This window comes from Oncorhynchus keta, chromosome 36, assembly GCF_023373465.1.
Source record: "Oncorhynchus keta strain PuntledgeMale-10-30-2019 chromosome 36, Oket_V2, whole genome shotgun sequence".
NCBI classification, from domain to species: domain Eukaryota; kingdom Metazoa; phylum Chordata; class Actinopteri; order Salmoniformes; family Salmonidae; genus Oncorhynchus; species Oncorhynchus keta.
Genome location: NC_068456.1, coordinates 3,661,304 through 3,674,137, shown reverse-complemented (window position 1 = coordinate 3,674,137; position 12,834 = coordinate 3,661,304). Strand labels below are relative to the sequence as shown.

Sequence of the window (12,834 nt, the reverse complement as noted above, 5' to 3'; positions counted from 1 at the left end):
CCAGCAACCAGAAAACACAGACAAATAGAGACAGACTTATAGTCAGCTGTACCTTTGTATTTCAGCTGGGGTTCAATCTCCATGTCGTCATCGTAGTGACCATCCCGGAATGTCCTCCTCTTAGTCTTTATCTAAGAGAGAAAGAGATGGGGGGTTCAGAGGTTTCAGAAGTTGTGTCAGCAGAGGTAGGAAGTAACACATTTCAAATACTCTTGTTACTGTCAGGGTAGCTTTTACGAGTACTGGTACTCAAGTATTTTTTTTTGTCAGTAACAGTTATTCTACTTGAGTGGGATTTTTCAGTACTCTTTCCACCCTGGTGAGTGGGGGAGCTTGTGAGTGAGGGAAAGAGTGTAAATGGGTGTTTGAGTGAATATCAGCCGGTTCCATGACATTAAAAAGTAACAGAGGAGTGAATGAGTGATTGATGGTTGAAATAATTACAATTGTTTATTTCTCGAGTCTGAAGAATATTGAAGTCTGGCAACTTTGTTTATGCACTTTATTTTCTATAGATTTTTTTTATTTACATTTGAATAGCTTTTTTTTTTTTTTAACATACAGATGTGCCCTGTTTACAACTGATAAAATAAATGAACCTAGTTCCTACTGTACATTAATTTAATTTTAATCTTAATTAAATCTTGGGTGTGATTTACAACCATATATTTTGGCATACAAATATATAAAGGGGAGGCCGAGCCGATGACCTAATTTCAAGATGGCTGCTACCTACATTCCGGTTAGTTTTGTGAAGCATAAACAAAATAAACACTGAATACGTTGATACACAGCGACAGCCAGGACTCCACAAATCATGGGAATATATTATTTGTCTGCCTGTGACCTAGTTATTGATCACCAGCCCCAAGAGTCAAAATGTTTATTTTGCTCAACGTTTTCAACAAACATCTTACAAGGTAAGCTTCGATTTGGTCTGTGTTTGACCGATAGCAACATGGGGGTATCAAATGAATCCTTAGGTTGGTAGGAACAAATCTAACATATTGACAATGTTATCGGAAGATGTATGACTTAATAGCAACATTGAATGTCCACCGAGTGACTATATCTTTGCGCATCAAAAATGTGTTGCTTGCTTACACACTGTAGGCATCCATTACACAGGGGATTGGTTATGGCACATTGACAGTTTTGTAGCCAATGAGATAAGCTTTCCAGGGATATGCAGTTCACCTGGGTGGGACAAAGCAAGGCCTGGAACCTTTTATGCGTAATGCAAAATATTGCTACCTGGCTCAGAGACAAGACTCACAGAGCACGCTACATTAACAATGTAAACAGACTGAAATTAAAGTGACATCGCTTTAGCATAAAAGATGGCTTCTCAAGGAGAGGGGGAAAAACGTGAAAAATACGAGGATTTCGACTTGGCCAATTGCTTTCCAGGAGGATTGGATCCCCTTTTAGAGTTAAGTTGTCTGCATTTTGCGCTTTTGATTTAGTTTACATAGGCCTATGTAACAAGTCATTTCAATGTTATATAATTCCAAAGTAGTTATTGTCCATGTTTCATATTAGTTCACTGTATGCCGTTTCATCCTTGTAACTTTGGAGAGGCCACTAAACTCTCATGACCATTGTTTATTTGTGCTTCTATTTGCATTACTACCAGGTCCTCCACAAGACCAGGAAATAGTAGACTATTTCAACACTTTGTGGACATTGCTACAATAAAATAGCTTTAATTCTCCACAAGTAGATGACCAAAGCAAAAAGGTCAAACCCCTCTTTCCCAGTTGGCTTTCCGAGAGCAGTTGGTGTTGGGAATGGCTGAATTGGGGGCCCAAATCAACACTCAAGGTGAGTGCCACTATCCAACTCGCATGCCAAGAGACAAGTCACAACATGCACATGGTATGGTGAAAGTGGAATCTAATCTATTTACACTTTTGATGCAAAACAAAAGCCATTTGTAAATAGTTCAGCTTATTTCTATTCTTGCACCTTTTTTAGTGAAGGACACGTGTGTAACCAAGTTGATAAGACATTTTTATATATTGTTGTGTGTATATATCTGTTGCTTTTATATGTTCTTTCTTTAGAAACAGTTCATTTGTATGTGGGGACAATACATTGGATATGTCTAGGCTACATGTTTAGGCATTTTCGGGAGTTTGAAAAAGGAATATTCAACGCTAGTCTGACCAATCGGAATCCACGCTTCAAGATTGTTTTGATCACGCGGACTGGGATATGTTCCGGGTAGCATCTGAGAATAACATGGATGAATACACTGATACGGTGACTGAGTTTATCAGGAAGTGTATAGGAGATGTACCCACTGTGACTATTAGAATCAACCCTAACCAGAAACTGTGGACATATGGAAGTTTACATAAACTTAAGTTTAAATGTATTTGGCTACGGTGTTTCACAATTCCTGACATTTAATAGAAAATAATTCTCGGTCTTAGGTCAGTTAGGATCACCACTTTATTTTAAGAATGTGAAATGTCAGAATAAAAGTAGAGAACTATTTATTTCAGCTTTTATTTCTTTCATCACATTCCCAGTGGGTCAGAAGTTTACATACACTCAATTAGTATTTGGAAGCATTGCCTTTAAACATTTCTTTTTCAGTTCTGCCCACAAATTTTCTAGGATTGAGGTCAGGGCTTTGTGATGGCGACTCCAATACCTTGACTTTGTTGTCCTTAAGCAATTGTGCCACAACTTTGGAAGAATGCTTGGGGTCATTGTCCATTTGGAAGACCCATTTGCAAACAAGCTTAAACTTCCCGACTAAATGTCTTGAGATGTTGCGTCAATATATCCACATCATTTTCTTTCCTCATGATGCCATCTATTTTGTGAAGTGCACCAGTCCCTCCTGCAGCAAAGCACCCCCACAACATGATGCTGCCACCCCGTGCTTCATGGGTGGGATGGTGTTCTTCGGCTTGCAAGCCTCCCCCTTTTCCTCCAAACATAATGATGGTCATTATGGCCAAACAGTTCTATTTTTGTTTCATCAGACCAGAGGACATTTCTCCAAAAAGTACGATCTTTGTCTCCATGTGCAGTTGCAAACCATAGTCTGTTTTTTTATGGCGGTTTTGGAGCAGTGGCTTCTTCCTTGCTGAGCAGCCTTTCAGTTTATGTCAATATAGGACTCGTTTTTACTGTGGATATAGATACTTTTGTACCTGTTTCCTCCAGCATCTTCACAAGGTCCTTTGCTGCTGTTCTGAGATTGATTCGTGCTTTTCGTACTAAAGCACATTCATCTCGAGGAGACAGAACGCCTCTCTTTCCTGAGCGGTATGACGGCTGTGTGGTCCCATGGTGTTTATACTGGCATACTATTGTTTGTACAGATGAACGTGGTACCTTCAGGTGTTTGGAAATTGCTCCCAAGGATGAACCAGACTTGTGGCGGTCTACAATATTTTGTGTGAAGTCTTTGCTAATTTCTTTTGATTTCCCCATGATGTCAAGCAAAGAGACAGTGAGTTTGAAGGGAGGCCTTGAAATACATCCACAGGTACACCTCCAATTGACTCAAATTGTGTCAGAAGCTTCTAAAGCCATGACATCATTTTCTGGAATTTTCCAAGATGTTTAAAGGTGCAGTCAACTTAGTGTATGTAAACTTCTGACCCACTGGAATTGTGATAGATTATTTGACTTATAACTCACTGTCTGTAAACAATTGTTGGATAAATTACTTGTGTCATGCCAAAGTAGATATCCTAACAGACTTGCCAAAACAATAGTTTGTTAACAAGAAATTTGTGGAGTGGTTGAAAAAAAACTAGTTTTAATGACTCCAACCTAAGTGTATGTAAAATTCCGACTTCAACTGTAACTCCTATCATTTCCTCATAATCTCCCAGATGTTTCTTTCCAAATATATACCAAGTTTTTGCATGTCCGAATCATGTAATTACACATGAATAGCATGTACCTTTGGGTATGTCTATTTAGGCGGAAATCTACGTTTTGCCATTACATCGAATGAGGTTAAACTGTACTTCTACCATAAGTACAATATTCAGTACTCTTCCCACCCTTGTGTCAGTAATCTCAGCAGGCAACTTCTTACACAATGATATTCATTTAGTGGCAAATCCTAACTTTATCCAACCTAATTAATGGCAATGTGTTTCCATGGGCAGCCCAATTCTAACATGTTGCACAATTATCAAATGATTTGTCAAAAGACCAATTTAGTGGCAAAAGATCGGAATTAGGCTGCCTGTGTAAATGCAGCCTAAGTGAAAATGTGGCTTGAGTGGACTTTCGGGTAGACACATTTAACAGGTTGTATAATCCCTCCGATGAAGCCAGTTTCACGAGTGTTTGTGCATATTGTCCCGATGCTACAACATGAAAGGAGCTTTATTCGGGACGTGGGGAGGTCGTGTACCGCGTCTAGGAAGTCGCCACAGTGAGCACAGATCCCATGGTAACGTGGAAAATCAGTAGGCAACACTGATGGATACTCACACTCTTGACTCCAGCCTCCTCCAGAATGTCTTTCATCTCTCCCTCGTCATCTGTAAGGGAAGAGAGAAACATCATACTGAAATGTGAACAAAAAAAGATGGATTCGTGGATATATAAAGCCCTTTTCACATCATAATTTAGCTACACAGTAACCCAACCTGGACCGCAAAGAGAAAGCAGAAGCAGGTTATGATAGACTATTACTAGATGTAGAGATTGAGTAATGTGGGTGAAGGCAAAATACTCATTTTCATTTCCACAAACTGGAAGATAAAGTATATATTTTATTTTAAATTAGTTGTAGATGAAAATGTGGTTGAAGAGAATTTCAGATCACTTCTCTCTCTCCTCCCATAACAAAGAGTGAGTTTGGGTGTCTGTGTGTGTGTGTGTGACCTTTAGTCTTGTCTCCCTCGTCATTGTCCTCTTTGATGATGAGTCTTCCGTCTGACGTGACCTTGAAGTTGTGCTGAACTTTTGCCCTCTTCTTCATGTCTGGGTTGGTGGCTGAAACACACACACACTCCCAGGTCAATACATACACTCTCCATACAAAACAATTAATCTCCCCGTCTACCAAAAACCATGGGTCGTGATCATTAAGCACCAAAAAGAAAACTGACATCAACAGCAAGAAACTACATTGACTTGTCGAATAAGAACAGCTCATTTTCATATCGCAAATTGTTGAAAACATTTTCCTTTGCATGTCCTAATGAACAAATCTAGATCAATATTAGTCATATTTCATTCCAGACAATCCTTCCTTCCCTCGATCACTTCTCTTTGTTGATCGGAGACAACTGGGTGGATGTTAGCAGTAGTTCCAGACGTTTCATCCTGATCTGAATGACCAAAGGGAAGGAAATACGCTCCCTGGAATGATACACAGTTGTAGTTTCAACACCACAAAGTTGAGAGTAAAGGCTCCATTACCCAAGACCCTCTGGGAGACAGTGGGATCCAGGAAGTTGAGTGGTTCGTCTCCCTGTCCCTCCTTCAGCCAGGCCCGCCCCTTCTGCTTTGTGGGCTTCTGGGTCTTAGCGCCCTTAGGCCTTTCGTCATCTGACATATCAGAGTCCGACTCGGCCAAGATCTCCTCAATACTGAGGGAGGGAAGAGGACAGAAGAAGTGATGAAGAGAGAGTCACAAATCGAATGTTAAGATGTGTATTACGGAGTCAAGAGTAGTGTAGCGTGTGTATACCTCGCTCCCCTGGCTTTTGGCTTGTCGTCCCCGCTGTCTGAGTCGTCGTGGTCTTCGTCTGCCAGTCTTGATCTCTTGGTTCTGGCCTCAGCCTTACGGATGTTCACCAACACCTTATGATGCTCCGCAGGCAGCTTGCTTTTCACCAACTCAAACCTACAAATCAAATGTATTTATATATCAGCTGATGTAAGAAGGGCTATCTCAAAGTGCTGTACAGAAACTGAGCCTAAAACCCCAAACCGCAAGCAATGCAGGTGTAGAAGCACAGTGATTAGGAAAAACTCCCTAGAAAAGGCCAAAACCTAGGAAGAAACCAGGCTATGAGGGGTGGCCAGTCCTCTTCACAATGTAGTCAATGTAGTCATGGATTTCACTTGTTTTTTAACTTGAATGTTTTATAACGTGCAGGTAACTGCGAAAATAATGGAAACACTTGAGTAAATGAGGGAACATAAAGTACACTGAACAAAAATAGAAATGCAACAATTATACCAAGTTAAAGTTCATATCAGGAAATCAGTCAAAATAAAAGGAATTCGGCCCTAATCAATGTATTTCACATGATTTAATCAGCTTCTTGCTATGCCACACCTATCAAGTGGATGGATTATACAGGCAAAGGAGAAATACTCACTAACGGGGATAAACAAATGTGTGCACAACATTTCAGAGTAAATCTTCTTGTGCGTATGGAACATTTCTGGGATCTTTTATTTCAACTCATGAAACATGGGACCAACACTTTACATGTTGTGTTTATATATATTTTTTTCAGTATACACTATCGGTCAAAAGTTTTAGAACACCTACTCATTTAAGGGGTTTTCTTTATTTTTACCATTTTCTACATTATATAATAATAGTGAAGACATCAAAACTATGAAATAACACATATGTAGTAACCAAAAAAAAGTGTTAAACAAATACAAATATATTTTATTTTTGAGATTCGTCAAAGTAGCCACCCATTGCCTTGATGACAGCTTTGCACACTCTTGGCATTCTCCCAACCAGCTTCATGTGGTAGTCACCTGGAATGCATTTCAATTAACAGGTGTGCCTTAAGTTAATTTGTGGAAATTCTTTCCTTCTTAATGCGTTTGACCCAATCAGTTGTGTTGTGACAAGGTGGGGAGGTATACAGAACATACCTCTATTTGGTAAAAGGCCAAGTCCATATTATGGCAAGAACCGCTCAAATAAGCAAAGAGATAACGACAGTCGATCATCACTTTAAGACATGAAGGTCAGTCAATATGGAACATTTCAAGAACTTTGAAAGTATCTTCAAGTGCTGTCGCAAAAACCATCAAGCACTATCAGGCCTTCATGGTTGAATTGCTGCAAAGAAACCAGTAAGAAGAAGAGACTTGCTTGGGCCAAGAAACACAAGCAATGGACATTAGACCGGTAGAAATTTGTCCTTTGGTCTGGAGTCCAAATTGGAGATTTTGGGTGTGGGTGAACAGATCTCTGCATGTGCATTTCCCACTGTGAAGCATGGAGGAGGTGGTGTTATGGTGTGGGAGTGCTATGCGGGTGACACTGATTTATTTAGAATTTAAGGCACACTTAACCAGCATGGCTACCATAGCATTCTGCAGCGATACGCCATCCCATCTGGTTTGGGCTTAGTGGGACTATCATTGGATTTTCAACAGGACAATGACCCAACACACCTCCATGCTTAGTATGGGCTATTTGACCAAGAAGGAGACTGATGGAGTGCTGATGTGTTACTTCATAGTTTTCATGTCTTCACTATTATTCTACAATGTAGAAAATGGTAAAAAATTAAAACCTTGAATGAGTAGGTGTTCTAAAACTTTTGACCGGTAGTGTATGTTGAAAGCAGATACTTCCACACAGGTGTGGTTCCGGAGTTAAGTCTACATCCTTGGTTCGCGATATCTAGGTAACATATGGAATTGTTGTAAGATGGTCATACCATGGATCATTTAGCCATTCGATTTGTGGATTTTAGAACCCCTGTAGGTTGGTATAACATCCCCGACTAACATCCCATAATGCTTAAAGTCATCTATAAAAATGTGGGGCAGGCCGGTATTTTGGCTACCATGGCAATGCCCCCATCCATAGGGCAAGCGTGGTCACAATGGCTTGATGAGCATGAAAACAATGTAAACCATATGTCCATGTAGTGTTGAACGGCGTACGGAAACTTCTGTACCTTTTCCAATACTGAACATGAAATACGTTTTCGGTACTAGATTTTGTTGCTGCCGGTAATGTCAACTGTGTCTCACGGATCAAGTCAGTCTATCAGCGCAGCCGATGTCCCCCTTCTGTGCAGCATGAGTGAATAATGCGACACGGCATGCAGAAACTGTTAGAAGAAAAATGCCTTCACAATGCAAGGCGATACCGATAGATTTCAGCTTGGCCGTCTAACCTTCCTTAGCTTACAGTTGAAGCTAACATCAATAAACTCCCCTCGTTCTTTGTGAAACGCCCGCAAAATATGCAAAGCGTATTGCCACAAACTTTATTAATTCACTTAAAATCAGTCCGTCTCGCACATCCCTCCCAAAGATTATCTACTGGCTCAGAGAACTGACTGTGTGTGTGTGTGTGTGTGTGTGAGAGAGAGAGGTCTCAGACGTGCCCCTTGTGTGAATGACGACATTATTAGGGGTGTACCAAGTACCTCGGACAAAACACGCATCATACAGGATATGGAACATCTATGCCAATGTGTGTACAATATGTCCCTGTCCATTACTGCCATGTGGGTATTGATAAAAACAGCTACAGCATGCCACTCTTCAACTCAGATCCACATAAGGCTAATCATCTAGCAAGCAAACTAGAGTGAAAAGTGTCAAATCAAATATGTTTCCTAAACTTACCCAAACTTCCTGATGAACTTGGTGAAAATGTTTTTCAGTTTCGTCCTGAAGTGTCTTCTAACGTCATCCTTGATGTTCCCAACACCCTCCATCTGAGAGAGACACACAACCATGTTCAAGCAAAGGTCTGCAAACCAACTTCAGCACCAACATAAGTGGTTTTTCTGCTACACAGACCCAGAAACCCAACAAACCGCACACAACCCTACCATCACAGTGACGTGTCCAGCCAGCGTCTTGGGGTCCATGACGAAGAGGATGACCTTGACGAAGCTGAGCGCTGCTTTCACAATCTCCCTGGTCCGAGACGTCAGCAGCAGGCACACGTTGTGTAGGAGGTGCTCCATCGATCCCATGTCTATAGAGTCTGACACGCACACACACTTTGTAACAGCTGCGCCAGTGATGAAATCAGCTAGAGCAGGGCTGTCAAACTCATGCCACGGAGGGCCGAGTGTCTGCGATTTTCACTCCTCCCATGTACTAGATTGATCAACTAAGGTCACTGATGAGTTAGGAAGACCCCTCACCTGGTTCCCTACATCTTAATTGGATACAAATTGAAAGGAAAGAATGAATAAAAAACAGACACTCGAACCCCCATGAAACAAGTTTGAACGCCCTGAACTAGAGGGACATAAACACACCATAAACACACCCTGTAAACAGTGTCAGGGGATTTACCTTTGTACTCAAAGACCAGTCTGGTGAGAGCCAGGACTGTACATGTGATCATCGTGACCGAGCCGGTCAGCCCCACGTAGACCAACAGTAGGTACTGCTCCAAGGCTTCTACAGAGGGACAGAAAGACGGGGAGTAACTCTACGTGATAGTAAGAATCTAGAGGACATGTAAGCCTAACCAAACGCCTCTGGTCGAGTAATCCTTACCTTTGGCATCTCCACAGAACCTGATAAAAGCGTTTCCTATCTCCACCAGTAGAGTGTAGGCGTTCTTACGAGCTCCCACTGACACCTCCTTAGTACATATGATCACCTAGGAGAGTTAAAGAATAGTGTAAGTGTGTGAGTGCTAGCGTGAGTATGTGTGCGCGTGTGTATGTGTATGTGTGTGTGTGTGTGTATACCTCTGGTAGCAGGGCAGTGATGAAGTCTCTGTGTTCATCACTCAGCTGTTTCACAATGTGGATAAGACACTTTAGTCTGGGCTGAGAGAGGAAAAGGGAACGAGAGGGAGAGTTAGACAAAAATTAAGCTGGTTGAGCCGTCCTTGCACTCAGTTAAGGGCGAGGACACACAGTCTTACCCTCTTGGCGGGAGATGAAGCATTCTTCAGTGTCCCCAGCAGAACGTGTTTGAGCGTCTCCAGGTGAGAGAGAACGAAAGATCTACACTCCTCCCTCTCTCCACCGCACATCTCCTCCAATACGCGGTATGCCTTCTTCTGCATGTGTGGCTCCTTATTCTACACACCCAAAAATCAGAAAGGGAAACACGTATGAGCGGTGGGGGGAGGGGGAAATAAATCTGTTATTCAACTCCTGGTAATCTAAACAATATATTACGCACTTTTAAAAGTGACGTGTTTAGCATTTAAAATAATATGGCTGGTTTGGAAAACATCTCCACAACTTTGCGCAGTCAAAATGTCACGTGTCCTAACCTCCAGGTATGGCCTAATCAGCTCAAAGGTCTGACTCATTGTGACCTCATCTACACAGGGTGCCATGGCAACCATCAGGTCCATGACAGACAACCTGGGGGGAGACACAGATGTGAGATTTTGATTTCATTTTGTTAAATGTTAATAGGAATGTGGTATTGGCAGTGTACAGTAATGTAATTGGCAATTCAATTGTAATACAGAAATGTAATCTTATAATTCACTCCAAACACAACTAACTAAGCACATTCCTACCGTATGAACTCAGTGCTGTCTGGGCTGCTGAGTCTTTCTGTAGCTTTCGATAGGAAGGTACACACCATCTGAGAGGTAAAACATTACACCACCAGGAGGAGACAAAACGTACATTTTTTAAAGGCATTTTGTTGAGGCATGGAGGTGTGGGTCTCTAAATGAATGAGCATGAAAGAGGCTCTCTCAGTTTTTCCTAGATTCCATGAATCTTCTCTTCTCGCCTTCTCAAAACTCAGGGGAGGAAAAGTCAGAGGAGAGGAATTTTGGAACTTGTCCTCCATTGCGTTTTGAGAAGGAGGCGAGGAAATCAAAAGAACAATTGTGATCGTTAAGGAGCCAGAGTGTGTACCTGTGGGTCTGTGACAGTCAGGTAGACTTTAATGGTGTCTAGGACAGCCATCCTGTAGGGGCTAATGTCTCCAGGAGCAGGCTGCTGGCTGAACACGTTGAACAGGATGGGCAGGAAGTTCTTAGCAAAACGCCCCACCTCCGCCTTCTCCTCTTCTACAGGGGGAACATAGCAGAGGAGCGTTTAGCAACTGACCTACATAGCGCGTGTGTGTGTGTGTAATAGAGGAGGTTCTGGGAACTATCATCACATGATGAGAAACTTGAGCTAATGTCTAGACTTTATGTTTGTGTGCGTGCGTGTACCGGTGTTACAGCTCTTGGTGATGAGTGTGCGTATGGCCTGGCAGATGGTCAGTCGTAGGTCAGGCCGTTCGTTGATGGCCATGCCCAGTGCCCTTGCTACACCTTTAAACGACACCAGCAGGTCCAAGGGCCCCACACAGAACCCTGGCAGCATGGTCCAGATCTGACGGGAGCAGAAACACACCAGTGAGTACGGTCCAGGAATGGCCACACACAGAACACACCATATCACCGGGAGAAAACTAAACACCTTATCATGGTGCAGATGTGACAGGGACACACAACACCAAGAGGCCATACAAATTGTATTGAATGTTGTTTTTAAAGTGAGGCAAGCGAAAAAGTAATAATAATTATAGTCAAAACCTAGCAGCCTAATTAAGAGATATGAGTTTAAGAGGCATAGTTCAGCCATAATTTGAGAAAGTTCTGTCTCTCTTTACTGGAAGCAATTTTTGTGTTTTATTAAGAAAAATGAGGGGCATCCGTTAAACATGGCCTAAGTAGGAGTAGTACAGCTATGACAGGAAGTACACAATAGCTTTGACAGGGATGCAAGGAGAGAGACAACACTCAAGTCTGGTAGGTATGTATGGGATCAACACTGACACTGTCCTTTTGGGGAGGGGGGGGGATAATGGACGATGAGGAGCGGTTTATTCCACCCATACCAAGGTTGCCAAACAAAACTAAAGCACAAATTTACTGGTCGAATCGACTTTTATCAATACTTTCAGTCGGTAAGTAAATTCATACCATTTCATCCTTCCACTAAAACCTGGTCATTCGTTTTATTGGTTAGATTGCTAGAGAAGCGGACTGGCCATTTGTTATTTTGGTAAAAGGTTTCTGGAGACGTGCACCAGTAGTTAATTATAATATTCGATTGCTACGCAGGCTGGAAGCATTATTTTTCATTGTCTTCTAGCTAGCCAATCACAGCTAACAAAGTCACGTCAAACAGTGCCGCTAGATTAACAGCATTGGCTTAAGCTGTTTTCTAGTGACATTTATGTGGACACATCCATAACAAGTAGCCTATGCAGATGAGCGATTTCGGCTGGTACAGGAAAAAGTTCCTGTCTCGCCAGGAGTCAGGAAACTCTGCCAATATGACAACCAAATTCAACTGAAAACAGCTGGTTAAACGTAACAGCATGTTGGGAGGATGAGAGAACGAGCGCAACTTGCGTCATGACTGCAACATAGTAAAAGAGGGACCAGAGAAAATCAGATTCAAAGCTCACCATCTTAAGGTCATCAGACGCTGTAAAAAACAAGTCTCTAGAAACAAATATTATTTTTTTACATTTATTTAAGTAGTCAGTTAAGAACAAATTCTTATTTACAATGACTGCCTAGCCCGGCCAAACCCCGACGACGCTGGCCAATTGTGCGCTGCCCTATGGGACTACCAATCACGGTCGGTTGTGATACCGCCTGGAATCAAACCAGGGTCTGTAGTGAAGCCTCTAGCACTGAGATGCAGTGTCTTAGACCACTGTGTCACTCGGGAGCCCAAATCAATGTTCGTTGTTGGACCTCCGTTTCCAATGAAACACCCATCCGTGAGCTACTTGCTATGGGCGTCACTGCTATTAGCTTCACGACTGACATTTGGACCAGCGATGTCAGCCCCATGAGCATGCGGAGTCTGACAGCACAATGAGTCAACGATGATTTCGTACTGAGGAAAGCCGAATGCGCTGGTTCTCTTACCGCTGCTGCCAGTTCAATGCCATTTGAGA

The 12,834-nt window shown here is 42.1% G+C and overlaps 1 protein-coding gene across 1 annotated transcript in view; it reads right to left on the bottom strand.

The window, feature by feature from the left end:
* rrp12 (ribosomal RNA processing 12 homolog) overlaps window positions 1-12,834 on the bottom strand; it is a 29,220-nt gene that overhangs the window by 1,083 nt on the left and 15,303 nt on the right. The window contains exons 17-31 of the mRNA XM_035753881.2: window positions 11,087-11,249; window positions 10,782-10,936; window positions 10,433-10,500; window positions 10,178-10,271; window positions 9,821-9,979; window positions 9,642-9,722; window positions 9,445-9,550; window positions 9,238-9,345; window positions 8,763-8,920; window positions 8,554-8,645; window positions 5,681-5,836; window positions 5,410-5,579; window positions 4,870-4,980; window positions 4,474-4,523; window positions 53-131 (exon numbers count right to left, since the gene is read on the bottom strand). Of these exons, the coding sequence (XP_035609774.1) occupies window positions 53-131; window positions 4,474-4,523; window positions 4,870-4,980; window positions 5,410-5,579; window positions 5,681-5,836; window positions 8,554-8,645; window positions 8,763-8,920; window positions 9,238-9,345; window positions 9,445-9,550; window positions 9,642-9,722; window positions 9,821-9,979; window positions 10,178-10,271; window positions 10,433-10,500; window positions 10,782-10,936; window positions 11,087-11,249 (1,750 nt within the window). The remainder of the gene's footprint in view (window positions 1-52; window positions 132-4,473; window positions 4,524-4,869; window positions 4,981-5,409; window positions 5,580-5,680; window positions 5,837-8,553; window positions 8,646-8,762; window positions 8,921-9,237; window positions 9,346-9,444; window positions 9,551-9,641; window positions 9,723-9,820; window positions 9,980-10,177; window positions 10,272-10,432; window positions 10,501-10,781; window positions 10,937-11,086; window positions 11,250-12,834) is intronic.